Here is a 22,448-nt window from a genome sequence, read left to right as displayed (position 1 = left end):
GGGAGGGTCTATCAGTGAAAATGACCATTCTTGCCATCTTTGTAATGTCTTCTTTTTCTGTATTTAGCTGGATTCCTGGTCAGTGATCCTAAATGGTTCAGTGGAAGTGACATATCCAGATGGAAGAACAGAGATTTTATGTATGGGGAACAGTTTTGGTGTCTCCCCTACTATGGACAAGGAATATATGAAAGGAGTAATGAGAACAAAAGTGGATGACTGCCAGGTAAAAAAAATATAAGAAACATATGTTATTGTTCTCTTGCCAAGTGCCTATTTACAAAAAGGTATGCCCTGGTGTTGAGAAGATTTTCCTGAAACTTGGGCAGTGATCTTCAGCCTCTTGTAAATGACACAGAGTACATTTATAAAGATTTAAAATTGCTCAATTTCAGTTCAATAATTTTTTTAGTGCCTACTAGATACAGAATCAGGTGCTAGAAATGCAAAGGAAAAAAATATCGTTAAGAGAGAGATTAATGTGGCCTCAGTATGAGAATGAATATAAAAATAAACATATCCAAAATGCTTATAATTTTTCAGAATTGTGATGGACAAATGAAGACATTATTCAGAATCACTAAGAATATCATTGAGTACCAAGCTTTAGAAATAAGTACTGATCTACATGCTAAAACTTCCCCCTGATGAATTATTAAACTGTAACAGAACACACTAGAACTGTTGTGAAGGAAGTTAGTTATGGTGCCAATCAGTAAAAAGGGATTACTAGTAGTATTCAAAAGAAAAGAGATCTGAGTCTTAAAATTATGAAAATGATATATTCTATAACATTCATGAATATAGTAGAGAGAAGATGATGACTATATGAAGTAGACAAAACATTTGTCAAAACAGGAAAGAGAAGATGTGAGACTTCATTACTTTTGGATTTAGTTACCCAATGACCTCCAAAGAATGTTAGTGAGAAGAACCAGAAAGAAAAAAAATTATAGAATGGAGTGGGTAGATTCAACATCTTTCAACAGAGAAATAGCAGTTAAATATATATTGGCTGCGAAAGAATTGAAGCAGATCAAATACAAAGGCTGAAGGGCCAATAAAATGTAAGATTAGTTGAAACAGTGGGAGAAGTATCAGACTAGAAAATTGGCATAAAATTTTGAAACTGGAAAAGGACCTACCAGAATAATAAATAAAATGAAATATTTAAGTTGAATCATAGCATCTTGTCTGATTCGATCAATTGGTGCAGAGGTTAAATTTTTAGTTTTTCCTTGTTTATTCTTCATCCATACCTGCATCCATACCTGCATACCTTCATCCAACACATCTAAATGAGAATTGGGTTTTGTTTTGTTTTTAACTTGATTTAAAAATATATATATATATATATATATATATAGTAGCTGATTTGCAAAAAAAAAAAGTTGTCATGTCATTTTGAAAATTTCTATTATCACACTTATTATAAATTGAAAAAATCCATAGGTACAGATTTACCTGCCCATTTGCTCAGGGAATGATAACAAGTGGCTCAAGGAGAAACGGCATTTATGGTCATATTTATCTTGTCAAGTAACTTCATTGTTAGTGGACATCATGGGAAAAAAAATAACAACAATATGGCTTTAATGAAATATTTATATCAAACGTTAGTAGAGAGACAACAAAATGAAGACTAACTGTCCATTGTGTGGCAGTGAGGAAAAAAGCAGATAATCTCCCAAATCATCTGTATTTATATTTTCAGTGTATTCTTATTCTTTGTGATCCTAAGAAATTGATTCCTTAAAAATATTAATGAATTATTGGTGAAGTCCTAAATCAGAAAAGAAGGGAAATTATCCAATTTCTCAATGCAAATTATTGATCAGCTTTTCTCTAATCCCTGCTGGGGAGATCTTGGGACAGTGAATTTGGTTGGGTTGCCATATTCACCTGTTAATAAAAAAGATTAACATTTATTTTATAAGTAGTTAAAATAGTAGAGGGAAGCAAATGATTGTGTTTCAGTGTATCAGCTAGGAATGTTAAATGAAATAGTCAATTGCTATCTAAAATAACCTTTAGGTAGGCCAGAACACATAAAACGTGTCTGGGGAAAGCAAAGTTTTAAGGTACTTTGTCATGATTCTGTAAATGCAAGTTATGCTTTCTATGACTTAAGAAGATTATTGACTAAGTTTTTTTTTTATTTTTAACATGATTGAGTTAAAAAAAATATCTACTGAAATTTTCTTTTTCTGTTGTACTCTTAGTGAGTGAACACCCAGCCCTTCATTATTAAGTATAATCTAGTGCACAGCTGTCCAACCTTAGGTTATCTTAGGGCCGCATTAAAATAAAATAATTATTCGAGGGCCACACCGACAATAAAAAATACAGTACACTAATAGAAAATGGGGGAACACGCGTTGTCAGCACAATAGGCAAAGGCGGGAAGCATGAAAGCAAACACAAAACAACAAAATGACAACACAACAGCATAAAGGTAGGTGCATACTGACTCGTCTGCATCATACAGACAGAACGCATCCCACAGATCAATTGAAAATTCTGTGCGATATGTTCCGTCCATAATAGTGCTTAAAAACACAAAAGAAAATTAACATCAATGAGATTATTTATTAGTGATGGAATTAAAAAATCTAATACTCATTCCCTGCAAATTATTATTATTTTTTTGCTTGTGAAAATTAAAACCCACAGGCGGGCTCCGTAGTTTGGACAGCCCTGATCTAGTGGATGGAGCACTGGACTTGGAGTCAAGGAGACCTGGGTTCAGATTGAGCCTCAGATACTTATTAGCTTTGTGACCCTGAGAAAGTTACTTTAGGTCTCTATGCTTCAACTTTCTCACCTGTATAAGTGTGAGGGGTTTCAACTTGGTGACCTATTGTGATTCCTTATAGCCTTAAAGCTACTATCACCATGAGACAGTCCTTGAGTCAGAACCTTAACATACACTGCCTTACATGGGATAGGACAGTTGTACCTATCATCATTTTGAGTTGAGGAATTATTTAAACATTTATTAGCCACAGACAAATGAAACTATCTAAACTTATTACCAAGAGCCGAGCTCAAACAATATTTTCATGTATTGCTACTTCTTGTCTAAGTGTGATACCTTATTTTAAAAATCAATTTTGATACACAATTATAAATAGAAGCATAATTCATTTTTGTTAGTTTTCTTCCCATCTTGAGATGTTGACTGCTCATGTTTTAGAAGTATGAAGTTAATAAATCCCTTAGAAGGGGTGAATATGTCTTTTCAAGGTAAAATTAGATTTTTGCAACTAAAATTTCTTTTTTTCATCTCACTGCATATGCTCTTCTCAGGTTGTTATGTAGAAAATAAGGTAATACTTGGCAGTAAAAACAAAATCTATGCCTAGAAACCACTATGGATATGGTTTTAACCATTTGTATTTAAATCACTAAGCAGGAAGACCCATTTTAGTTCATTTCTCTGCCCAGAGTACTTGTAATGCTTGCTACTAAAATATACTATAAATCAAATGTATAGTTTCCCTTTAGAAGGTACATTTGAAAGCAATCATGTATTTTAATTTTTTTTATAAATTTAGTTTGTCATGTCAAAAAAAGGATTGATGATTTGACTTTTATTTACAAAACCTAATTAAGGTAAATATTTTTGTGACTATCTGTAAGTAAAACCTCTCCAATCCCATAAATTGTTCCTAGATATCTCAGTGATATTTTTATTGACTCTTCTGTCAGGAAGGTGACCAACATCACCAAAAAAGAGACAACTTATTTTTTTTAATGTCATTTATATATTGATATTTGATAAAATATAATTTTGAAATAACTTGTAGAATATTAAACTATTTTAGTTATTTGAATTTTAAAAATAAGTAGACTGTCTTAGCCAGGTAAGTATAGAAAATTTATAGACAACCTTGTCATTAAACCCAAGTCTTCACATCTTATTCATAGGTTGATAAAGAATGATGAACTTCGCCTTTTCAACTCTCAAATGATTTCATGATTTCGAATAAATTAGTTCAAATGAAGAAAACTTGTTTTTAAACTCTGATAAAGACTGTTCAGCTGTTCATAGCTAGGTTATCACTTCAGTGGTCTGTGAATCCAGATGCTTTGAGTGACTTTCATCCCACCAGTGGTATTAAGTATAATCTTAACAAAAAAAACCCCACTATTTCTTGAATAGTTTATCCTTATCTCTCAAATGCATTATAGTTGGCAATAGAGAGAAATTATTCCTGCATGTCTTTATCACAGCCAGCTCTTCCCACCTGCCCCCACCCCGCCCCCCCTCCACTTAAGGATTGACCTTGGCACAGATTATGAGCTAGAAATGATTATGTGAGTTTTATAGCCTGTTATCAAAACTTTCTGCAAAGGTTACATAAATATATAGTTCTAAATGTATATTACATGAAGTTTATAATCTCTCTTATCTTTTAACTTTAATGTAATCTCCATGGAAGTTATATTATGTTTGGTTTGGTTTTTTTCTGTTTGACTTGATCAGTCTACACATTTGTTTAGTATCTTCTGCTTGGTACAGCATGGTGCAACATCTTATAGTGGAAAAAGACAGTCTTGTCCCTCCTTCCCTCACCCTCCCCTTCTTCCATCCTTCCCCTACCTTTCTCTTCCTTCCTTCCTTCCCCTCTTCCCCCATCCCCCTATCTTTTCTTCTTTCCTTCCTTCCCTTTCTCCACTACATCATTCTTGATCCAGCTCCTCCCATCTATGTCTCTTCCTACTTCCTCTTGTCCACATTCCCTCAGCTGCTAATTTGTGCAAAAGGTAGGATAGTCCACATGAAAGGTTTTGATCTCTTATCAGTGCCCAATAAAGTTAAAGATGAAAAATTCTGGATTAGATAATGACTAAAATTGTTATCTGTATTTCTATGGAGCATGTTGAAAGATAAAGGAATAAAATTTCATTTTATGCTTTTTCATTTTAAACTTTTTTATATAATTTGTATACAAATTAGATATAGTCTTGAAAAAGTAGCCTTAAAACAGTGAGCAAGTGAAGTTTAACAGAAACTTTTGTTAATATAGCTCTGTAATTTTTAAAAATACTTCTGTAGAATTTTTATTTGAAATATTCTCAAGGTAAATAAAATCAATACATATAAAACAGCCATCCATGGCAATTAATGAAGAATTCTGTTCAGGTGTATTGTATAAGGTACCTTTGCTTGAAATTTCTGATCTAAATAATTTTAAAATTGTATTATCAATTTATCTAAACTCCTTGAAAACTTTTTATTAATAAGTGCTTGGTAATATCTTCCTTCCAGTTTGTCTGCATAGCCCAGCAGGACTACTGCCGCATTCTTAACCAGGTGGAAAAAAACATGCAAAAAGTAGAAGAGGAAGGAGAGATAGTTATGGTGAAAGAACACCGAGAACTTGACCGTACTGGAACAAGAAAAGGTCACATTGTTATTAAGGTAATAAAAAAAGGAAAACCAAAAAAGTTGACTATTCTGCTGAGTTATTTAAATAGTTCAGCTCTGCCTAAGATTTTATATTCTTGGCATTATTTAAATTTAATTTCAATTTTTAAAAAATTTGCCAAGTCCTTACTTATGTGCAAGGTACTTTGCTAGATTTTTAAAAAAATGACAGTGCCTATGTTTAACAAGCTTATATTCTAAACCAGAGATGTCAAACAATGGGGTACACAAACAACACTCAAGACCAAACTATAATTCAGAAACATTTAACAAAATAATTTTAAAATATAGAATATAGATAATGTTAATATGTCATTTTCAAATTTGTGTGTGATTTGTAGGTATCTATCTTTACATGCAATTTAGTGGCCTCTGTTTAGATTTGTGTTTGATACCATTATAACTTCACGTTAAAACTATAGAAGAAATCCTCGTCTCTTTGGTGACTAGCAATTTTAGATTTTTAATTTACTGAACCTGATGGCTTGTATTTTACCATATCAGAGACCAGTCACTAGTTGATCCTTTCTATATTTGGGGACACAGACAGTGGATTAAATGAATTTTCTACTATGCATTTAAGATGCTACTCATGCATAACAAATATTTCCTTATTTATTGTAGGGCACTTCAGAAAGGTTAACAATGCATTTGGTTGAAGAACATTCAGTGGTGGATCCAACATTTATAGAGGATTTCCTACTGACCTACAGGACCTTTCTGTCCAGCCCAATGGAAGTGGGGAAAAAGTTATTGGAGTGGTTCAATGACCCTAGCCTCAGGGATAAGGTTGGAAAACAATTTTTATATCAACTTGTAACTACCAAATATTTAAGTAAAAGAATCTCTCTCTCTCTCTCTCTCTCTCTCTCTCTCTCTCTCTCTCTCTCTCTCTCTGTGTTTCTTATGCCAGTTTACTTTAGATGGATCTCTGAGATAAACTTTATCAAAAATGTACATTCCTAGTTTGTGGGTGATTTTGTAACCACAAATGGCATGAATATAATTATGATGGAAAACAGCTAAACTTTAGGAGACAGTCAAATCTGTAACATTTTAGAACAGGGGCAATTAACTATTTTTTTTTGTCATCATGGATGTCTTTGGCATTCTGGGGTAACATATGAACCCTTTTACAGAAAGGCATTCTTGAACGTATAAAATAAAATGTGTGTGTGTGTGTGTGTGTGTGTATCTTTGCCCTTGATTTTCTGGTTAGCTCTGTGTGTGGGTGTGTGTGTGTGACACACACAAATACACAAAAAGTTCATGGTACCCAGGTTAAGAACCCCTGCTTTAGAATATCACATTATATACAATAATCTATAGTACAAACACTTTTTAATTTAATTTTGAAGAGCAGTTTGTAGAGATTACATTTGGAAGCCCTATGTATTTGTCAAATATGTAGTCTCATACTTAATCAAGTTAAATTAAAATTCATTAACTGAACTCAGGACTAAGAAAAGAACATTAGCATTAAGAGAATATCTGGTAATTTTAGAGAGAGCCTGCTCTCTCCCCTTTTTCAAGTGGTGTGGTCAGAAGTTAGATTGCAAAGGACTGAGAAGTGAGTTGGGAGAGAAGGATGGGAGAAGAGATCAGTATGGGGTCATAGTTTTAGGGAATGCCAAGGTCAAGTGAACATTTCTTTTTGAGAACAAGAGAGATGTGGACATGTTTTATAGATAGCAGAGGGGCCAATGATTAATGTAACATTGAAGAGGAGAAAGAAATATTTCAGGCCAGCTAGGTGGTACAGTGGAGAAAGCACTGGACCTCAAGCCAAGTAGACCTGAATTCAAATCTTGTCTCAGACACTTACTAGCAGTGTGACCCAGGGCAAGTCACTTAACCTCTGTCTGCCTCAATTTACTTTTCTGTCAAATGCAGATAATAATAGCAACTATCTCCCAGGGTGTGGAGATAAAACAAGAATATTTGTAAAGTGCCTTTCAAACCATAAAGCACTGTATAAAGGGTCTTTATAAAAGGGTCATCATCATGGTGGTGGTGGTTGGTGGTGATTGGCAGTGATGGGTGGTGGTAGTGATGTTGATGCCAGACTACTAGGATGCTAGATCAAGAACAAAAGTAGAGTGGTTACCCTTGGCCAGGAGGAAAGAATGAAAGATAAAAAAAAAGAGTGGAATTTGGGGTTGTTTAGACAGAGAACCTGTCTCAGACAGTCTCTATGTGAGCAGTATGGTAGAAGGTGAGGTCCTTCATTGAGGAAGAAGAAGATGGAAAGAGAGGCAAAGCAGCGCAGGAATATCTGGAGAGAAGAAAGTTTGGACTAGCCACTGCCCTGAAGAATGTAGAACAGTTGCTCAGGGAAGAATAAATGAATCAAAATACAACAACTAGAGTTTAATTGGGATTAGATAACATATATTTGCCGTGAACGTACTATGAAACTGTGCCCAGGAGCATTGACCAGCTCCTGAGTGGGAATGGAAAAGGCTAGGTGAAAAGGAGGGTACCCAAGGTTATGTTACACAAAAGGGTCATTGGGGTATGCAGGAGGGATTCACGAGTAGCTGAGGGTATATGGTTGAACTAGTCAACCATAGTGGGATCAAGACCATGAAGAAGGAAGGGAGGTAATCAGAGCAGTGTCCCTCTCTGGCAATCTTTCATCTATTCTTTCTCCCCAGGACCGCTCCATCATCTTCACTTAGAGGCTTCCCTATGGAAAACAATTGGCAAGCCATTTACTCCATGAAAATGTGGTTCTTAGAAAGAAATACTCTCTTTCTGAACATAGGAATTTTTGTGGGATTTTTTGGGGGGTACACTTCTAAATTTTGAATTTAAAATGCATCTGGAGACTTTTCTGGAAAATATTGTTAAATATTACTTACTTAAGCATAAATTGACTTACAGGTTACACGGGTAGTGTTGTTGTGGGTGAATAATCACTTCAATGACTTTGAAGGGGACCCTGCCATGACTCGATTTCTAGAGGAGTTTGAAAACAATTTGGAGAGAGAGGTAAGATGAATGATTTTCCCATGGCTGTGTTTCAAGTATTCATTTTTGCCAGCATAGTAATCTCTTTATATTTATGCAACCCCTTTTGAACTCTTGCAGAAAATGGGTGGACATCTGAGGCTATTGAATATTGCATGTGCAGCTAAAGCTAAGCGGAGATTGATGACACTCACAAAGCCTTCACGGGAAGCTCCTTTACCTTTCATTTTGCTTGGAGGTTCTGAGAAGGGATTTGGTATCTTTGTGGATAGTGTGGATTCAGGTAGCAAAGCAACAGAAGCAGGCTTGAAGCGTGGGGACCAGGTATGTTAAAATGAACCCCAACTTTGGATTAAATAGCAGCACCCCTTTTCCCCTAATATATTTGTTCATAGGGTCATTGACTTGATACATTTTGTAATTTTATTTTCAGATTTTAGAGGTAAATGGTCAAAATTTTGAAAACATTCAGCTTGCAAAAGCCATGGAAATTCTGAGAAATAATACACATTTATCTATCACTGTGAAAACCAACTTATTTGGTAAGTGTTCCAGATACCCACTTTTCCTTCCTTGTGTTTGAAGGGATCCATTTTTAAAAAAGATTTCTTTAGACACTGTAATGATTTCAATTATTATATGGCATTTGTGCTTAACATTTCTTAGGGCTTTACTTTTAAAAAACAGGCAAAAGGCATATGGAATATGTTGAATGAACTGGGTATGAAAATACAAGTCTATTGACTTAGAGATGGCAAGAGTATACATTTTTTTCCCCTAAGGAATGTTGAAGGTGTGCTGCCCTTATGTTAGAGGCTAAGTGGTCACAAACCTTGAGGCTCCTACATAGTGTAATACTGAGGGAGAGGGGCATAGCACCAGACAGTATTAGCCTGGGGAGGGGAGCATAGCCCTGGACAGCATTCATTTTACCCCTTCACAAGGATGGAATCGTCTTCCACCAAGTCGCTGCTCTCTGCCCATTTTTTGTGTACCATCTTCCCCAGACATGTTGCATTTTCCCAATGGGGTTGGGCAGCAGGACTGTTGAGATTTTACAATTTTTGTGGTTTGGGTTTTGTTTCTTTCAATACAGTGTTTAAAGAACTTTTAACAAGATTATCAGAGGAGAAGAGAAATGGTGCCCCACATCTCCCTAAGATCGGAGACATTAAAAAGGCTAGTCGCTACTCCATCCCAGATCTTGCGGTAGACGTGGAACAGGTGATGGGACTTGAAAAAGTAAATAAGAAAAGCAAAGCCAACACCGTTGGAGGAAGGAACAAGCTAAAAAAGATACTTGACAAGACCCGCATCAGTATCTTGCCACAGAAACCATATAAGTAAGTGCCAGGGTTTTCATCTTCTGCATAAATGATACTTTAATGTGTTTTAGGAACCATGGAACAGCTTCGAAATAGTTTTGTGGACACATGGGTGCATTCTTAGTGTGCCCATGAATGGAGCTGGTACATTGCCAGATCTCCTCTCTGAGACATCCACTGTCTTGATAGAGATATAAGGAAAATAATTTGATTTCTGCCCCCAGTTATTCTACCCATGTGCCTTTTTTCTAAAGTTAAGTGTGACTAGAAAGACAGCTTGGTCTGCTGACTACGGGGCTGGCCTGGGAGACAGGAAGACCTGGTTTCAAGTCCCACCTGATATTAATACAGGCTGTGAGACTTTTGGGCAAATCACTTAACCTCAAGATCAGAATGAATTTTAAAGTGTCCTTTAAGTGCTAGAGTGCTTAATTTTAACTTTTGAGGCTTTTAGGTGGCACAGTAGATAGAGACCACTAGGCTTGAAATCAGGAAGACCTGAGTTCAAATCCGACTCAAATACTTAATGGCTAGCTGTGTGACCCTGGACAAGTTGCTTAACCTCTGTCTGCCTCGGTTTCCACAATGTAAAATGGGGATAATAATATCAACTGCTTTCCAGGATTGTCGTAAGGATCAAGATATAATATTTGTAAAGCTCTTAGCACGGTGCCTGACACATAGTAGGTGCTATATAAATACTTATATCCTTCCCTCCCTTTTAATGGAAATATTCTAAAATATATTATGCATATACTGTTTTGTGGTGTAACTTGTAAAGGCATTGCATTGAGGTGTAGCTTTCTGTCTGATCTCCCTGTTTCCCCAACTCCCCCCCCCCCCCCCCCCGCCACTCACCACCAGTGTTATTCCCTCTTCTTTTTATCACACACCCCCTCCCCCATTGTGACCCTTCCCCCTCCACCCCAACACAGTACAGCTGTCACATGCCTTCCGGGGTAACCCAGAAAATACACTGGTTCTCAGGGGCAGTGCTGTGGATTTGAACCATCTCCTTTGTGATCTAGTTCTTCCTGTTATCTTTAAAAACCACAAAGCAGCAGATGGAACAATTGCGACAGCTGGCTGAGCAGCAGATGTTTGTGGGAAGGGTTCCTCTTTGCTGCTGCTTCTTTCTACCCTGCTTCCTTCACACTGGTCTCTACTGTGTCTCTACCTTCTGGGCTCTGATCTTCTGTACTGTCCCTGGATATTGTTGGTTGCCTCTTCTAATTGCTCCAGATGACCACTGCCACTTTATGTTCTTGTCTTCTTCTCTGCTTTCCCCCCCCCACCTCCCCTTTTTTCTTTGTGTCCCATCTATCTCTTATCAGTATTAGGTTGAACTTAAGAGTCAAAAGTCCTGTGTCCTGGTCCAAGCTCCAAAACTCTAAAAAACAGGCATGATGACCTCACAGGGTTATAGTGAAGAAAGTGTTTTATTGCAAAGTAACAGGTAGCTGTGAACTTTTGTATTTTACATGGAAGGCTGGCCATTGTACCTGTGATCAGCCCATCAGAATACCCTTTTCCTCCAACTTTGCTAACCATCCAGTCATAGTGTTTTTGGTGTGGGTCTTAGCTCTACTTTCTTGTGTTTGTTCATTCCTTGGTACTCTGTGTTAGCAATACTGAGTACTCAGAAAGGCTCCAGAGGAGAGAGTGAGGCTGGTGACTTTGCACAGCCCTCTCTCGCACTTAAATCCAATTCACTTGCAAGTCATGACATCGCCTTCCTGATGTCATGGTCCTCTTCGAGAATGAAGGACAAATAACGACAGTGACACAAATAACCTATATGAAATTGCTTTCTGTCTTGGGGAGAGGAGGAAGAAAAATTTGGAACCCAAAATCTTATAAAATATGAATGTTGAAAAATCATCTTTACATGTAATTGGAAAAAATTAAAAATAACCTCCAGGGGCATCCTATCACCCACTTCCAGTATCAAATACCAAATCCTGTCTTTGGGGTTTAAAGCTCTTCAAAATCTAGCCTTCCCCCATATTTCCAGTCTTCTTACACCTTACCCCTATCTCTCCCTCACGCCCCCAATATCTGAACCAATGACACTGGCTTCTTTGCTGGTCCAGAACGTTAGATCTCTTTGCTTTGAGCATTTTCTCTGGCTGTTCTCAATTCCTTGTAAATGCTCTACTTCCTCATCTCTACCTCCTGATTTCCCTAGCTTCCTTAGAGTCTCAGCTAAAATCCCATAGTCTATAGCAATTCTTTCCCAATTTCTCTTATTCTACTGCCTTTCCTTTGTTAATTATTTCCTTTTATCTTGTATATAGCTTGTTTATTGTTGTACATATTTGTTTGCTTGTCTCTCCCATTAGATTGTGAGTTTATCTAGAACAGCCGTTGTCTTTTACCTCTCTGTTTCTCCCCCATGTTTATCACAGTGACCAACACATAGTTGATGCTTAAATGATTATTGAATCGAATATAAGTCCCATGTTAGCTCCATAACTATTTTCACATACCGCTTTGTGATTAGGATAATAATAGCCACTATTCTGTATCATTTTTATATAAATTCTAGTAGAGAAGAGTTATGAGTTGTTGAATGAAATTCTGTTGTTATGTCCATTTATTTTAAGGCATTTTGACTTTAAAAAAAATTTGTAGGAGGAATTTATTTATCTTTTTCTTCCTATTTGTAGCTTTAGATGCCTAAAGAGAAATTTTGCTACTGACCATCTAATGAAGTGACAATGACTTTAACATTTAATTTAAATAGTATTTTATTTTTTCCAATTACATATAAAGACAATTTTTAACATTCATTTAAAAAAATTTTTGAGTTCCACATTTTTCTCCCTCCCTAAAAGCAGTTTGATAAAGGGGTGTGTGTGTGTGTGTGTGTGTGTGTGTGTGTGTGTGTAGGTAGTCACATAAAACATTTCTATATTAGTCATGTGGTAAAAGAGGAAACTGACCAAAAGGGGGGAAAAACGAGATAAAAAGAAAGAAAGCGAAAATTGTATGCTTTGATCTGCATTTAGACTCCATCAGTTCTTTTTCTTGATGTGGATAACATTTTCCATCATGAGAAAGAACTAACATTTAAAAAAAAATTACTTCTTTAGAAATGATAACATCAAGTTAACAATTTATTTGTTATAGTCTTCCCCAGTGTATTTTATGTTAGAACACCTTTTCTATAACTTTCCATTTCCCTTAAAATATGTAGTACTCATTCTTCTGCTGGTTATTTTTTTAATGGAACAGACGTCAATGGCAGGTGTGGCCATGTCACATGATATTTGGCAACTTACTACATGCAAAATAATATTTATCATTTTGTCAGGAGTCTTTTGTTTACATTACTTAGTTCTTCCTAATTTCCAAACATTCATGAAAAAATCTATAAGAGATGTTACTAATTACCTATGAATCCAGTGCTATTATTACTACTTTTGAGAATGTGTCCCAAATAAAAAAAACTATGCAGTGCCATCCTTCCTTCCATAGTTATCTGGAACTGGCCAAAGTCTTTAAAAAATGGAGGTACTCATACATATTTTTCCCTAGGACATTAAATAGTAATTAAAATTTTTAGAAGTATTTTATTTGCCAGTTGAAACTGAACAGATATTCCTAATGAATTTTTTCCACAAATCTGTTTCAGTCACCAAACCATATCTTTTCTTGACTGTTATGCCATTCTGAGAAACTTGCCATCAATACTGGTCATTTTCTAGTAGTATTCATTGTTACAGGGATAATAACATTATTGAACACCAATTTTGAGTGTGTGTGTGCGTGTGTGTGTGTGTATGTGCGTGTGTCTGGTTGTGAAGAATTCAGCCTTAGAGAATCATTGTGTCATGCAGGTGAAAAATAGCAAATTCTGTTGTGTCTAAGTATTAGAAGTACCCAGCATATGAAATGTGTGTGTTCGTTACAAATAGATTTTTTTTATTGTTCAGGTTCTGAGATGTGGGTATTATGTGTCTGGATAGCTCATAAAAACTGACAGCATTTTGAACTGCTGATGTACCATTTGCTATTTTATTCCTTGCTCAGTGATATTGGAATTGGCCAGTCTCAAGACGACAGCATTGTAGGATTAAGGCAGACAAAGCACATCCCAACAGCATTACCTGTCAGTGGAACCTTATCATCTAGTAATCCTGATTTATTACAGTCACATCACCGCATTTTAGATTTCAATACTACTCCAGGTGAGCACCAAATTCTTTACCTTTTGTTTCTTTCTATCTGTGCTCTCTATCTTTTATTTTTATAAAAGCAACTTTTGTCTATTAGCATATAGGAGAATTCAGCCCTTTCAGAAAATCCCCTAAGCAGATGGATATCGTATATCTATTTTTTTCCAAATTAAATTTTAAATACCTTTATGTTGCTATTATTAAGAACCCCTTCCTTACATACTGTCTAGTTGTTCAAGAGTATGAAAAGATATATAAACTATAGGTTAGTCATCCAAAAAGTTTTAGGGAAGGAGTTTGGAAATTGGCAGGATTCATTCATTTGACAAAGCATTAAAAATGCAGAGCACGTGGATGGGCTCCATTGCATTATGTTTAACCTTGTTGGTGACATTGAACTTCTCTTTCTTTATGAGGACCACAGAGGTACTATAGTAAAAATATCACTTTCTGCCCTTTCTAAAACATTAAATATTGTGCCTTTATAGATTTCACACTAATTCTTAACCATTCACTCATGTATGGATTTAAATTTTTAAAGGCATATGTGGTTATTCAGTAATAATATTTAATCTGATGTATTAGAAAGTATTTGAATTTATTTTTAATGAATTTTTTAAAAATTTCCAGATAACTAGGCTAACATTACCTTTATGGTTGATGACTTTCTCAATGTCTATTACAAACCTTTAGATCAAGGGTGTTTAACCCGTTTCGTGTCTTGGACTCCTTTGGCAGTCTGGTGAAACCTATGGCCCCCTTCTCAAAATAATAATGTTTTAAAATTGCATATAATACAATAGAATTACAATTTCATATGTCTTCTCTCAACCTCTCCAAACCACCACCTCCCCCAACCACTACCACCAGTGGTTAGCCTGTCTTGATAATCCCTTCTCGGTCTACAAATCTACCTTTTTAAATCTCCCCTATAATTCTGGTCAGACCTCTTTTATGTACCAATATTTATTTTATTTGTATTTGTTTTATCTTCCCTGTTAGACCATAAGCTTCTGGGAGACAGAGAGAGACCGTATCTTGCTTCATCTTTATCACCTCAGAGTCTACCATAGTGCTCAGCATATAGTAGATGTATTAATTATATATTGAATAGAATCAAGTAAAATAAATTAGATTGTAGAACATATTGCGAAAAACGAATTTGAGAGAGATTTGTAGTTTAGATATTTGTTCTCAGTATGATGAGTTAAGTTGTCTGGGCCAAACTTACATTTATCTTATCACCGTTTATCTTTTGATAATGAAGTGATAGCCCCATTTCCAATCCCTTGCCAGACTCACTGAAGCACAATTTCATCCTTTCCTTGAATGACTTGACTGATTCAAAGTGTGTCTTCCTGCCTAAGGTCATTGGCACATATTTAAGAGAAAGATTTCGAACTTGTGTATCTTTCATATGTATATAGATCAAGCCATGACTTTGGGGAAACACTGGTTGAGGGAAGAAGAAAAAAGGTATGCCATTATTGATCATAGTCAAGGGTTCAGGTTGGCTTCAAATTGTATCCCTGTGTTTCCTGATCCTGTGGTTTTCATGTGTGACTTCTTTTTTTTTTTTTTTTTTTGCCTTTAGATTTGCCAGATCAAGTTTTAAGGGTTTTTAAGGCAGACCAGCAGAGCCGCTACATCATGATCAGCAAGGACACGACAGCAAAAGAAGTGGTCATTCAGGCCATCAGGGAATTTGCTGTGACTGCCACACCTGATCAATACTCCTTGTGTGAGGTCTCTGTTACTCCTGAGGGAGTAATTAAACAAAGAAGACTCCCAGATCAGCTTTCCAAACTGGCTGATCGGATACAACTGAGTGGAAGGTAGATAACCTTAGAACACATGGCATCCATTTTTTTTTCCACTGATGGTTTATGTTTAAATTGCTTCACTTGCTCCAAAATGACTTAGAGTAATCATCCATGGTTCCACTATAATTCCCTCCCCTTCCAGTTTTCAGAGGGGTGACTATAGTGAAATAGTCTTATGAATGTGTACATTTACCAGCCTTTTCCCTTATTTTTTTTTAAAACAGCCTTCCTCACCCAGGAATTGTTTCATAACTAATAAAATAAATTGATTGCACATTTACAGTGTTCTTTTGACATAAATAATTGCTTGACCTGGGAAAATGTGCAAATGGCAAGGCTGATTTCAATATGTAATCTAAGAAGGGTACCCAATATTCCATATCTACCTATTCTCTTTAGGGAAAGTGCCCTGGGAAAACTTCTGTCTTATAAATCCATGAAACCCATGAATAAGTTTCATTTTTCAAAAAAATATGACATGTTAACCCTGCCATTGCTGAAGTAAGCCTGCAACCAAATTTATATAAAGACAGTAGCAGGACTGAGTGAAAAGAATTTCTAGAAGTTAGAAATCTTTAGTTCTTGCTTTATCAGTAATTAGTTATGTAATTAACGTGAGCCTCAGTTTTCACACCTTTATAATGGGGATGATCATAACAATCCTTGACCTTTGGTGTAGCCCCTTATAGTTTACAGAAGGCTTTATATACATTACTTTAATTGGTGCAATAATAATTTGCTGCACCTTCATTACAGGGTTGTTATCAAATTGACCACTGAAGCGTTGATATTTTCTTGTCCTTGAAGATCTATACTATAGGGGCAAGATATAAGATGCTTGGTATTTCAGTAAAATAAAATAAGCCTGAGTTCATCTCAGGTGAAATTCCCTCATATTGAATTTTGCCTCCTGTCACATAGGAAGATTTTGGTCTTTGAGATAGGGATGATAATTACCTGCCCCGCTGCATAAAACTCCTTGGAGATCCTAGTTTCACTTTTCATTCATAGGTTGAGAAAAGGGTAAACAATGGAGACAATCCTGTTGCCAAAATGCCTCCTACTTTGGATGCAAAGGCAAAAAAAAAATAAGTGCTTTAAATCTTGTTTACTGCCCTATGGTCAGAACATTCTTTCCAGCTGAGAAAACTAGAATGAGGCCCAGGGAGATCCACTTCAAAAGCTTTCCTGCCTCCTTTCCCAGAGCCCTTAACCTTGGATCATTTGAATGAGAATAACTTTCGATTACATTAGGAGAGAAGGTAATAGAGGAAATTAAGTAAAGGAAGGAGAAAGAAATGGGGCAAAGGAGGTAATTACTGTCATTTAAAAAGCAAATTCAATTTGATTTATTTGTTGAAAATTGTTGCCAGTGTCTATGTGGCATCATTATCTGTTGGGTGAGAAAACTGGCATATTTACTCCTGGAGTTGGAATGTATTGTCAAGAGTCCCGGATGAATTTTCATGGGAGTCCTTTCATAAAATAGTGAGTTATTCTTTCCATTGTTGTTTTATTTCACATAGGTATTATCTGAAAAACAACATGGAGACAGAAACACTTTGTTCAGATGAAGATGCTCAGGAGTTGTTGCGAGAAAGTCAGATTTCCCTCTTGCAGCTCAGCACTGTTGAAGTCGCTACACAACTTTCTATGCGAAATTTTGAACTTTTTCGTAACATTGAACCCACGGAATACATTGATGATTTGTTTAAGCTCAAATCAAAGACAAGCTGTGTAAACCTGAAAAAATTTGAGGAAGTTATTAACCAGGAAACATTTTGGGTGGCATCTGAAATCCTGCGAGAGACCAACCAGCTAAAGAGGATGAAGACGATTAAACATTTCATCAAGATAGCATTACACTGTAGGGAATGCAAGAATTTTAACTCAATGTTTGCAATCATCAGGTAAGAGGATGAAAGTTATTTTGTCTGTCTTCAGATTCAATCTAGTTTACAAATTCAGTCTAATTATCAAACTAAAGATTAAGAAGTGTCTGAAAGAATATTTGCGGTACAGCTTCACTGGTTTGATTGGCGAATTGAATAACAACTACTGGTCAACCCTTTCTCTGGCCTATGATCTTATTAAGACAGATTTAGGCTTTGAAGACCTATAAGAAAACAGAAAGCGAAATGATGTAATATATTCAAGATCTTCTAAGTAGAAAAATTCGCATACTCTAGAACTGACTAAATTACAGGTATTTTGTGTCAGCACATTATTTCTGAGATCATCATCATTATTGATATTTCATTTACTATATAGATTGTGATCAATTTTACTACAAATATTCATTGGCATTGTTATATTTTACTTCACCTGAACTCCTACTGCTATGTCTTAAAGTGCCATGGAGGTAGCCCTGGGTTCTTGGAGCCATGAAACATGAGCAGGGTGATGTCATAGAGTGAGTGCTGGACATGGGGTTAATAGTGGAAATCCCTACTCCAACTCTTATTGCCTGTGTGAGCCTAAAAAGGTCATTTCACCACTGAGCCTTAGTCTCTTCATTTATACAACAGGGATAATGATATCTCCACTACCTTCTTTGCAGGGCTGATGTGAGGCCAGTGCTTGGTAAATGTTAAAATTTTACAGCAATATGAGTTGTTATTTCCAAATTAGAATATGTCAAGGCACTCTGTGTACAACTAAGTTGGAGAAACTTCATCCCCAGAAAATTGGCCAAAAGGTGATGATTTTTTTAATCTTTTTTGGCCACAGCCATTCATAAGGCAGTCTTCTACATCTTGGAGGGGTGGAGGGTTTGCCTGCACTTACTAGTACCCGTATACCCACGTGGTTGTGGTTGCTTGACATATATTTAATATGCTATATCTCTCTATCTCTGTCTTTGTATACTTCATATGATGTGCATAGTCATTCTGTAGTGTCATCTAATTCACCTTGTCACTTGTCTCCCAGTGGCCTGAACCTGGCACCGGTAGCAAGACTTCGGACTACTTGGGAAAAACTTCCTAGCAAATATGAAAAGTTATTTCAGGATCTCCAGGACCTGTTTGATCCCTCTAGAAACATGGCAAAATATCGCAATGTCCTAAACAGCCAAAACCTGCAGCCTCCCATAATCCCCCTATTCCCTGTAATCAAGAAAGATCTTACATTCCTTCATGAAGGTAAATTGGAAATCTCAGAGTTGGGTATTTTTTTCTTCTTCTTCTTGTGGGGAGTTTAGAAGCAAACACCATCCTGATTTCCCTTTTTTCCCCCCTTAACTACAGGAAATGATTCAAAAGTGGATGGCTTGGTTAATTTTGAAAAACTGAGAATGATTGCAAAAGAAATTCGCCACGTTGGTCGAATGGCTTCAGTAAACATGGATCCAGCTCTGATGTTTAGAACTAGGTATGTTTTCACCCTTAATAGCATAAATTATACCTTCAAGATTTTTCAGCCTTTAAATTAAACTCAGAAAAAAATACTATGAACATTGTGTCCTATCTGCCTTTTAATGCAAACTGTATTGGAACTGGTATACCCCTAACATAAAGACCTTTAAAGAATAAAATGTCTGAAATAGCATCAAGCACACTTTTGACAGTAATTAAAGGGCATCTTATCATTGCCATCATCATTTTTCTTTTTATTTTATTGTCTCTTGTCTTTAAATATTGAGGCCTTTTTAGCCAATGTCTTATAATGTACATTAGTCTGTAGTTCAATGGTCTTAGATCTAACTTCAAAGATTGGTTTGTAGATTGAAAAATCCAAGTCACCTAAATGATGATGATGTGGCTCTACACATAACCTGATGAACATTTTCAATCCGACCAAATTGTTTGCTTTGTTTTTAAAAAAAAGTCAATTTAACTGGTTTTTGTCTTTGTTTGAAAATTTAAATGATATGACCGAGATTTCAGTGATGGCATTTAAATCTAATCTCTCTGGAAAGACACAGTTTTTCTTCTTTTAGAAGAGTATAAGAACTCTGCTGTAGTTTTTCCACATGGTATCATTCTGGTACACCTGCTGTTGAGACCAAAATAACTTTTGGTTAAGTTGTATGTCTGAGATGATGCTGTTACTGTTTGTGGGCTTCTAGTACACTTGCTTGTCCTGAGGTCTAATCCCTTCTTTCTGAGCTTGTGATCTTTCTCTGTCTCTCTTTCTATACACATGCTTCAATCTTCATGGCTCTCACTTACAGGAAGAAGAAATGGAGGAGTTTGGGGTAAGTGGTTGGTGACAACGCCCACAGATGTACATCCTACTCTATCCATTTGCATTGTTTTTTTCTGTCTGCTATTTGTTTTTTCTGATGCTTTAGCATTTTTTTTTCTTTTGTTAACCCTCTTGCTCTGGCAGAATGTTAGATGACATACTGACATCATTTAATCCATTGGGGCTTTTGCTTTTTGAGGTCATGAACATGAGAGCTGTGAAATAATTAACAATTACTTAGAGAAGAAATAGGGCAGACATACTTAAAAGCATCCAGATTGGCTTGATCCTAATATAATTGGTATGCCTTAGAATAATCTAAATGTGGGGGTGTAGGGGAAAAGGAAAATTTTACCACTGAAATTCTTATTTCTTTTACTGTATTTAGAAATGAATACATATAAGATTGACCTCTAGATGTTAAAAACTTAACATTTTTTTACAGCTCAACTAACTACTATTTTCGTTCTATAAATCAATTCTTTTAAAATTTTATTCTTAACAATTCATGTGCCAAGTAGTTTTCATACATATGTTCAAGTTTGCATGACTCTTGTACTCATATTAACTTATTGATTGCATTACTTACAAAAACTTACCATGTCCAACCCCCCCAAAATAAGAAAAAATTCAGTAATTTGTTATCATAGCTACTTTTATTTAAATTCTGTTTGAACTTCTAAAATTTACATTTTTATTAGCTATAGAAAGCTTTTTTAAAAGACCCATCAATTTTTAAACTGCATAAGTTTAATTTTTTAAAAAAATTTTTAAATAAAAAAGGTTAAAAACATAAGTTTTTGGAGACACTTATTCCCTGTTGGCTTATACAAAAGAGCTAGTTTGAATTCTCTTCTAGACAGATGTCTGAATTAGAATTTGCCTAGTTGGAGCAGAATAGGTGCAGTTGTAATTATTTTTATAATTATGCAGTTGTAATTATTTTTAGCCCTATCAGTTTATTTTCTTTACCCTTATCCATCTACCCTTTTTGGGTTTTTTTTGCTCTTTGTCTTAATGGAATGAGGCATGTAAGCTTTTCAATATAGATTTACATCCATGCAGCCTTTGGCATGTTTCTTATTAACTCAAGGAACCTTGTTCTAGAGTGAACTGCATTCTCTTTTCTCCATCTTTTCCAGATCTCTCAGTCAAGGTAGTACAAATGCAGCAGTGCTTGATGTTGCGCAGACTGGTGGACACAAAAAGCGTGTGCGCCGGAGTTCCTTTCTCAATGCCAAAAAACTTTATGAAGATGCCCAAATGGCTCGCAAGGTGAAACAGTACCTGTCCAACTTGGATCTAGAAATGGATGAGGAGAGTCTTCAAACATTGTCATTGCAGTGTGAGCCAGCAACCAATACCTGTGAGTTGTTTTTCCTGTCAGGGAGGCTGCAGGAAAGAATAAATTTGGGAATCTATGAAAGTGTGTTTGCACCCTCGTAGGCATTAAGTGACTGGGAAGCAAAATTGAACTTCAGGCAACAAAAGGTTTAAAAAGAAAAACAGAAAACGCTGTTATTGAATCTTGATTTTTGTTTATTCATGACTAAATTGATATAAGGTAAAAGATGTTGGGGCAGCTAGGTGGTGCAGTGGATATAGGACCAGCCCCGGAGTCGGCAGGACCTGAGTTCAAATTCAGCCTCATACACTTAACTAGCTGTGTGACTTTGCACAAGTCCCTTAACCCTAATTGCCCTCCCCCTGGCCCCCAAAAAAGTCTGGCTTGGAGAATTTTATATAAAATTTGGCTCAGACTTAATTTAGGTAGTTTAAATCAGTTTAATCAGTTAGTTTAATCAGTCCAGACATTCAAACAACTACCAAAAGTCAATTGGGATACACAATGTGCTTGTCATCTCACTCACTGCCAACACATATTCTGGTAGTATAATTAATGTAATTAGCATTCTCTGTTCCATGCCTGCCTAGATAAATTAGTTACTTATAAATTGAAAATAGTACTATTTGTTGAACTTCACTAAGTATTATCATATGTTAAAAATAATTAGGCACCATTATTAGAAGAAATTGTGTGCTATGTTTTCTGAAAATGTGTCAAAGTTTTCCTGTGGGAGACAGATTTTTTTTTTCTCTTTGGTAATTCAATCACAAACTCAATTTTTTTTCTATTTGCTAAGGATTATTTTAAAAAACATTTTAACGAGTTTCATATTATTGTCACTTCCCACTATTACCCCCTAGAATCCTCCCTTTTAACAATGTACAATTGAATAGAACAAACTACCAGATCGATAGTATCTGCCGTGGTATGCCTCTTCCTGACCCTGGAGTGTGCTGGAGCCCACTCATACAATATCTTGAGAACCAGCTGTCATATTTTCAGTGTACACATTTATACTTGAGGAATTTGCAGATGCTACACATCAGGGCCTGATTTATTTTCTTGATTGTCTTGGAGAAAAATATTAATTATGAAGAGTCACATTAAAAGTGTGTTATGTCTACTTTTTTTCTTTCTGGAGAAACAGGTGATAAATGTTTAACAGCATAGTCCTGT

General features: G+C 35.9%; 1 protein-coding gene across 6 annotated transcripts in view; it reads left to right on the top strand.

Moving 5' to 3' along the window:
• RAPGEF2 (Rap guanine nucleotide exchange factor 2) overlaps positions 1–22,448 on the top strand; it is a 324,353-nt gene that overhangs the window by 284,307 nt on the left and 17,598 nt on the right. For 5 of the 6 annotated variants that reach the window (XM_036762274.1, XM_036762270.1, XM_036762273.1 and 2 more), the window contains 14 exons: positions 68–226; positions 5,276–5,428; positions 6,059–6,223; positions 8,321–8,428; positions 8,528–8,731; positions 8,841–8,949; positions 9,504–9,750; positions 13,768–13,925; positions 15,508–15,748; positions 17,263–17,646; positions 18,668–18,879; positions 18,985–19,108; positions 19,911–19,934; positions 21,067–21,290. In XM_036762274.1, the coding sequence (XP_036618169.1) occupies positions 68–226; positions 5,276–5,428; positions 6,059–6,223; positions 8,321–8,428; positions 8,528–8,731; positions 8,841–8,949; positions 9,504–9,750; positions 13,768–13,925; positions 15,508–15,748; positions 17,263–17,646; positions 18,668–18,879; positions 18,985–19,108; positions 19,911–19,934; positions 21,067–21,290 (2,512 nt within the window). The remainder of the gene's footprint in view (positions 1–67; positions 227–5,275; positions 5,429–6,058; positions 6,224–8,320; positions 8,429–8,527; positions 8,732–8,840; positions 8,950–9,503; positions 9,751–13,767; positions 13,926–15,507; positions 15,749–17,262; positions 17,647–18,667; positions 18,880–18,984; positions 19,109–19,910; positions 19,935–21,066; positions 21,291–22,448) is intronic. The other variant, XM_036762271.1, reaches the window with a different exon arrangement.

Source organism: Trichosurus vulpecula, chromosome 6, assembly GCF_011100635.1.
Source record: "Trichosurus vulpecula isolate mTriVul1 chromosome 6, mTriVul1.pri, whole genome shotgun sequence".
NCBI lineage: Eukaryota > Metazoa > Chordata > Mammalia > Diprotodontia > Phalangeridae > Trichosurus > Trichosurus vulpecula.
Note: the sequence above shows the minus strand (reverse complement) of the source record. Positions and strands in the feature narration are given on the sequence as shown.